Raw genomic sequence first — 8,414 nt, forward strand, 5'->3', positions numbered from 1 at the left:
GAACGTTTAAAAATAGACAAAGATTCTTTTTCACGAATGCTCTGCGGTAAGGCGTTCCAAATAGAGGGTCCGAAATGAGAAAAGGATCTCATTCCAGCATTTTTCCGAATTCGAGGGACAACTAGTTTTGTGGAATCACTGGCCGAACGTAAGGGGCGGGGTTTTGAATATCTTTCAATTAGTTCTGAAAGGTAGGAAGGGGCAGTACCTTCAAGACAACGATACACTAAAACACAAGCTTTGAATTTAATTCTTTTCTCAACAGGCAGCCAATGCAGGTCATGAAGTAGAGGTCCGGCAGAGTCGCACCTACGCTTCATAAATACTAGTCTGGCAGCGCCGTTTTGGACAATCTGAAGACGTTTCAGATTGTATTGCGAAACGCCAAACAACAGAGCATTACAATAATCCAATTTCGATAGTACGAGGGACACAACCAGGTGCTTGGTCACATCCTCAGATATGAACCGTCTAATGGAAGCAATCTTTTTTAGTTGGAAAAAGAGAGATCTAACCAAATTATTAACCTGATGCTCCATCGACAGTCCAGAGTCTAAGAATGTGCCAAGGTTTTTCACTTTGTCAACAATTTGAATAGAGGCATCCCCCAACTTCAAATCTGTTTCACTTTTCCACTTCCTGTTCCCCACATACAGCACCTCCGTCTTATCATCATTCAGTTTCAGTCTGTTCTCATTCATCCATTTCTTAACACTTTGGATACAATTTTTACTATTGGCTGATACTTCTTGTAAATTTCTCATATTGGAAACGCAGTACAATTGCGTATCATCAGCGTATTGATGGTAAGACAGACCAAAACTTCTGATGATTTTAGACAGAGGGCCAACGTACAAAACAAAAAGAACGGGTCCAAGTACTGAACCCTGGGGAACCCCACAATCAAGAAAGATTTCCTCCGATCTATATTCATCCACCGTAATAATCTGTTTACGATTAAACAAATATGACCTAAACCAATCAAGCGCTGCACCAGACACGCCATAAGTAATTTCAAGACGTTTGAGAAGAAGATTGTGATCAATAGTATCAAAAGCAGACGATAGGTCAAGCAAATTCAGCAAAGAACATGAACCATTGTCTATAACAGAGAGGAGATCATTAACAACCCTAACAAGTGCGGTTTCCGTCGAATGATGTTGCCTATAAGCAGACTGAAATTGGAAGTATGGACTAGAATAACACAATTAAACGACATATAAGTTAATTGCCAAATTACAATATTTTATAGCGCAATGCTTGTTAAGAGTTACTTTTACCACAGTCACGAATGAACTAAAGGCTATGACTGAAGAAGAATATATTTGTGATTTGGTGGTGACATTATGTTTAAAATATATTGCCCTCATGTGTAGAATTATTAAAAATTCAGAATCTTTATGTCGTAGTGTCTGCAATGCATAAATATTAGAACAAGACTATTTTATCAAAGTTTACTTATCCGAACCAGCGACCACCTGAGCTCTAGCCCTTCGGTCTATATAATTATTAGAACAAGACTATTATATCAATGTTTAAGAATCATTGACCCTCAGTAAAAAAAATGGTGAAAGTCTTTGTATTACAGATGGTCATTAGACGGAGAAAGTTATCATGGGGTGAGAATGAAATTACTAATATAAGGAGATAAAAGTAATCTCTACCATAAAATCATTTCAAACCTTGTTTTTATAAAATACACATATTTTAGATAATTTCATTGAAATATGTTCAGTAATTTCTTTCTGTGGCCAAAAGATGAATGTATTCTTCTAAATGTTAAAAAATGTTCTTGGTATTTTATATTCGGTCGATATCATGTAATTAACACTTTCATCATTTATCAACTGCTTGTGGTTTAGATAGAAATCTTTTAAGTGTTGATTGGTATAAATTCTTCGTCAACAAGCAGTAAGAAAAGATATTTTGATTTTAAAGACAACATAGTTGTGCCCTCTAAAAGATATGTCAATTGATATCAAATGTTATAATTCCAACCACAACATAACTTTTGACCCAATACAGACACAGCCACAGTGGAGGAATACAAAGCCAACTCAGAGTCTTCAGAACTGACGGTATCAGCTGATGACACGGTGACTTTTGTGGGTCGTGCCGAGGGTAATCCAAAACCTGATGTGTCAATACAAGGTCAAAGGTCAGATGAATTTGATAATACAGAAGACCAGCCATTGGGATTATATGGCATTACTAAAACAGCAACGAAAAAGATGTCATGCAAGGATACAGACATTTATAGTTGTGTGGCTGACAATAAGATTGGAGATGGGACGAGTAGTAAGGCAGTCATTGTCTTTGTCAAATGTAAGTATTTTATTTCGACTTCACTTAATTATTTAACTATATTTTTAGTTTTGAAATGACTTTGATTAATTTTTTATCAGCGAGAATCAGCGGATGGCAAAATATGAATTAAATGTGGCGCTCATTTTGATTTAGCAGGTAAGTGGGGTTTTTACCTGTGTAATACTGATATGTAGTCAACGGTATGACACTCGCGCTGTAATCTCGAGGTGAATTTTTTAAGTTGGAAAAAATATTTTAAAGAGAATTACAAACTTAATAATTACCCAGTCACAGAGTCTAAAAAGAAAATATTATAAGGACGACAGAATGGCATTATTCTTAATTACTACTTCTTGTAAAGGATTCCGAGTGATAGATTTTGTGTGACAAGATAATGTAGGCAATTAAAGCCAGTTCGTGAGTCATTTTGTCCTCGAATATTGTTCTAAACGGGATCAATTTCTAAGTTGATAAAGAGAACACTTCTATAATATGATTGACAGTTGTTTCCTCAAAACATGTAAGAACAAACTTGAATTCTTTCAAATCTTCAAAATTATCAAAACAACATCTGGTTGCCAACAATATTTTTATTTCCCTATAAGTTATGAATAAAAGTTATTGGAACGGTATATAATTTGCATGTTATCAGTAAACGTGTCGTGTGTATGCAATCAAACGATAGTCCTGTGATAATTGTAACATATTACAATTATTTACCTAACAAAGAAACATGTGAGAGAAGAAGGGGCGAAAAGCGGGGAGAAGAAGGTTGGGGATGGGGGGAGGAGGAGAGGTAGGACGATAGCTTTAAAGAGAATCAGAATAAACACATCGATTTCACAATTCTAATGTGACTGGTTAATATAAATTACCGCCCAATTTATTTCCAGGTGTACCAGAGCTGCCATCAGACTTTGATACAACAGAGTACACACCTATGAATGGGACAACTTTGAATGTAATCATTCCCATCATTGGTTACCCCGACCCACAGGCATACACTTTGAAGAAAGTCTCAGACAATAACAGAGGAAGAAGAAGACGTGCTGTGTCATCAGAGATAGTTGATGACAGCATGTATAATGTGTCATATGTACCAGGGCAACCCCCAGAGGGCACTGTGTATCTAAATATTTCAGGTTTCACCAGTAAAAACTCTGGTCAGTATGTATTGACCATTGACAACGGGATTGGTGATGGATTGGACTACACCTTCAATGTTATTACTGCTTCAGGTGAGTCGTTATCCTTTTTTGGGGGAGTTTTATATTAAAGATTCTTTATATAAAGATGTACATACGGTAGTGTGCCTATGACATATCTATAATAATGACACGTGACACGGGAGTGTACACTTTTGTTGCTCGCTTGAATAGGCTTATGGATATACGGCCTTGTGGTATGACACTCGGTTCCCGACCGGAAGGTCTGGGGTTCGAGTTCTACTATGAGCAGCTCATAATTGTCTTTTTAAAAGTCTTGTTATTCACATGTTCACGCCGTGTTCGGATGTAAATTTCGTATCTAGTCGTTAACAGCGGTATTTCTGTCTAGAAATGTTGCATGGATTATTGTCCTACATATTAAGTAAGTGTTGTAGCACGTTTAATGGATAGTGCACCTTATAGAGGATCCATTCTGATATTTTTGATTTAATCGGTATTTTCATCATCTCTCTGGATCGGGTGAGGTGCCAATAAAATAAGAATTATTGAGATATATACGGTACCAGACATGAAATTAAGTTGTGATTTCATGTTAATCTTGGACTCTGTTCATCTTATAATTTTAAATATATACTATGATATAATTTTTCACTTTTGTTAGGACAAGAGGGCCAAGCTTAACGACAATGGAATTGTAATATTTATTTCATAGCAATGATAGAACGTGTAAGGAGTAAAGATAAGTAAAATTACTCCTAGCACAAAAACCTGTCTTGAATGTTTACAAATATTTTTAGTTTTAAGACCTCATCATCGGATTTTGAAAGTATTGACTCTTGTCTATAAAAAACTGAGTGCACACCTTTTTGTTTCGGGTCTGAATTTTATATTTCTTCCCTGACGGTTTCTTTTCTTCGTCATAGCAAGCTGAGTGCACCCCTCTCGGTTCCAGTTGCTGAACCAAACACGGATGGGACTCGAATGTTTTAATCAGAATTTTAAAAAAATATCTCCGTTTTCTTCCAGCAAAGTGAAACAACACAAGTAATGTCTTTGTTGTTGTGCAGCTATGTGGTCTAGTGGTATGACACTCGCTTTTGGATTGGAAGGTCCTGGGTTCGAGCCTCGCTCGGCGCATAGTTGAGTCCTTGGAGAAGGCTCTTTACTCACATTCTCTCACCGTACTCAGGTGTAAAATGAGTACCTGGCCGTTAACAGCGTTGTTTCTGTCCCCCCAAAAAAATTGTAATAACGCCTGACAGGCGTCATGTCTCGTCCTACATGTTATGTGTTGCTGTTGGCCAGGGACCTTTTGTAAAGCGCTTTGAGCATGTTTAGTGGATAATGCACTATATAAAAGCTCAAGTATTGTCTTTAGCACGCCTATCGGATAATCATTCCTGAATACAGTGTGACCTGTCGTCCCTAAACTGTATTGTATCACGGTGGTAAAGATTCTGAAAAATGGAAGTTATATTCAGACTGCGAGACATTGATCAGGTTTTAATGTTTATTTTATCAGCCCGCCCTTGTATTTTCAAAACGCAATATGCATGATGCTTTTGGTAACTAAATTTAATTAACGCATCAACACGAATAATCATTGAAATATAACGATAGATTGACTATACAGATCAATACCAGAAAAAACAACACACCCAGAAGAAAGGTCGGTGATGCATTTAATTGATCAAAATTCCTATTACCTTTGTCAAGTGTTGCTTTCTGTCTCTTATGTTTGTTTCAAACGAATAATGTTAGATCAATGTATAATTTCTTACCATGCCTTGCCGTATAAGCTCTATTCTACAGAAACAATTTAACAACTTTTTCAATGGCTTGTGACTTGGTAAGTTTTATTTGAGATGTGAATTTGCATAAAATACATAAATAAAGTCACGTGATAAGATAACATTTCATACTTAAAATTGTTAAAATTTCAGGCACAGCGTTAATCTTGTAAATTATGTCCCGTTACAGACACAGCCACAGTGGAGGAATTCAAAGCCAACTCAGAGTCTTCAGAACTGACGGTATCAGCTGATGACACGGTGACTTTTGTGTGTCGTGCCGAGGGTAATCCAAAACCTGACGTGTCATTACAAGGTCAAAGGTCAGATGAATTTGACAATACAGAAGACCAGTCATGGGGATCTTATGGCATTACTAAAACAGCAACGAAAAAGATGTCATGCAAGGATACAGACATTTATAGTTGTGTGGCTGACAATAAGATTGGAGATTGGAAGAATAGAAAGGCAGTCACTGTCTTTGTCAAATGTAGGTATTTATAAAACTATATTTGTAGTAATAATAATTTCCTTTATAATATATTGTCTTTATTTGATGCTTTAAAGGATGAGTAACGGGGTGGTGAAAGTTATTTCAATGTCGCTTGCATTGTGTATTTTGATATTTAGCAGGAGACATTGCTATAACATATCAGCCTTTGTGATTATAGAAATATTATCATATAGTGTCAGACCGTAGCCATCGTTAACTTATAGCCTGACACTGACGAAAAAAATGACGTCAAAAGACCAGTCTTTGACCACAAAAGAAAACAAATCGTGAGTTGTATTCAATAGTTCAACCAATGGGTCCACTTGTTTCTATGAGCATTACCAACGACAACTTACTAGGTGGTGCAAAAACCAAATAATGACGTCAAAAACCCGTCCTTTTGGGTTTCAGTGTAAGGCTATAACTTAACGATGGCTACGGTCGTTTTTAATCCATATTTCTTGAGGTCAATCAACTAATTTATCGCAGCGATAACTCCATTTCAAAGAAACAAATTCATGAGCGCCTTAGGAGCAAAACGATTAGTCATAAATGCTGATTTTTACTGTGGACTTGGGGCCCTATGTAATAATTATGAGAGTATCTACGGATTATAGTTATATAGATACACACACAAGAAGAAGAAGAAGAAGAAGAAGAAGAAGAAGAAGAAGAAGAAGAAGAAGAAGAAGAAGAAGAAGAAGAAGAAGAAGAAGAAGAAGAAGAAGAAGAAGAAGAAGAAGAAGAAGAAGAAAAAAAAAAGAAGAAGAAGAAGAAGAAGAAGAAGAAGAAGAAGAAGAAGAAGAAGAAGAAGAAGAAGAAGAAGAAGAAGAAGAAGAAGAAGAAGAAGAAGAAGAAGAGCAGGAGAAGGTGGATTAAGTAGAGAATTGAAATTTTAATGTTAAGAAGGAATAGTCACGGAAATAATTTTTCATTACACAGAGAACACTCTATCTACGAATTTAATCTGACTTGCAAATAAGAAATTAAAAAAACAAAACAACTTTATTCCATTTTACCCCAGGTGTACCAGAGCTTCCATCTAACTTTGATACAACAGAGTACACACCAAAGAATGGGACAACTTTGAATATAATCATTCCCATCATTGGTTACCCCGACCCACAGGCATACACTTTGAAGAAAGTCTCAGACAATAACATCTCAGACAATAACAGACGAAAAAGAAGACGTTCTGTGTCAGCAGAGCTAGTTGATGACAGCATGTACGATGTGTCATATGTACCAGGGCAACCCCCAGAAAGCACTTTATATTTACACATTTTTAGATTTACTACTAAAACCGTTGGTCAGTATGTGTTGACCATTGATAACGGGATTGGTGATGGATTGGACTACAGCTTCAACGTATCCTTAGCAGCAGCAGGTGCGCAGTGACACACGAAAACATTTTAAAATACGATTCATATATTTATTTGTTTAAAGTTTTAACAACTGCATTCTGTTTCATGTTTTTTTTATCCATCTATCTATCAATCTATCTATCTATCTATCTATCTATCTATCTATCTATCTATCTATCTATCTATCTATCTGTCTATCTATCTATCTATCTATCTATCTATCTATCTATCTATCTATCTATCTATCTATCTATCCATCAATCCATCTATCTATCAATCTATCTATCTATCTCTCTCTCTCTCTCTCTCTATATATATATATATATATATATATATATATATATATACATAATTGTCTATCTATCTCCACACACACGCACACACACACATAAACACACACATACATACACACACATAATCAACCCCTCCAACATCAGAATTTTATTTTTAAATAGATGATTAACGTTTAGATCTCATAAAAAAATTGCAGTTAAAAAATAAATAACAGTTTCAAAAAATACAAGCTATGAACATGGAGAAAATAAACTAGGAAAGACAACTGTTAAAAGAATGACCATGGACACATCTGATACAAATACAAGTAAGAAAGTCAACAAGGACTATTCAAAATACAAAAGACCCAGAGCTAAAGTGATGAGCAAAGAAGATGAAAGTATAGCAGACTGACTTAAGATCAACGACCAAATCAATATAGCGTCAAACAGAGAAGCCTTCATCACATTAAAAGGTCACAAGCTTGACTTCAAAAGTGGTAAGTTTGTCATTGAGCATTAGGTACGCAAATGCGTAGCATAAGGGTTATTGTGCTGGATTTCTAACGTCAAAGACGTGTCTCGCTGGTCTGTTCATCCAGCATTGCATAAATAACTTGCCGTATCTCCTTTACTATAGACCTTAGTTAGTTCCTGTGTTTGACACACTGAGCCATCAAGATAAGCCATTTTCCCTGTTCTGTGCTGCCTTTAATGCCTCGTCCCATGTCAATTTAAGGCCGTTCTCGACAGTTACTTTCCATGTCGTCTTTGGTAATCATCATTTCCGTCTGTTGTTTTCATCCTTCCATCCAAATGCTTTTTTGGTAATCGGTCTTCTTTCATGCGGAGGACAGGTCCTGCCGGCTGAGACGGCGTTGTTGGATGGTGATCGTAACTTCCTACATTCCAGTTCGTGTTAGACTGTCAGTATTTCTTACTTAGTCCCAGTAGCTTACACTGAAAATTGTTCTTGGGCATCGTTGTTGGATGTTCTCGCATACATTTACCATGTTTTA

General features: G+C 36.2%; 1 protein-coding gene across 1 annotated transcript in view; it reads left to right on the forward strand.

The window, feature by feature from the left end:
• The window catches only part of LOC144959462 (uncharacterized), a 382,226-nt gene that overhangs the window by 281,307 nt on the left and 92,505 nt on the right, over positions 1-8,414 (forward strand). Inside the window, exons 11-14 of the mRNA XM_078892063.1 lie at positions 2,026-2,325; positions 3,201-3,545; positions 5,463-5,756; positions 6,784-7,146. Coding sequence (XP_078748189.1) covers positions 2,026-2,325; positions 3,201-3,545; positions 5,463-5,756; positions 6,784-7,146 — 1,302 coding nt within the window. The remainder of the gene's footprint in view (positions 1-2,025; positions 2,326-3,200; positions 3,546-5,462; positions 5,757-6,783; positions 7,147-8,414) is intronic.

Source organism: Berghia stephanieae, chromosome 14 (assembly GCF_034508935.2).
Source record: "Berghia stephanieae isolate SIO BIC M18660-M18661 chromosome 14, UCSD_Bste_1.3, whole genome shotgun sequence".
In the NCBI taxonomy this organism is placed as follows: Eukaryota; Metazoa; Mollusca; class Gastropoda; order Nudibranchia; family Aeolidiidae; genus Berghia; species Berghia stephanieae.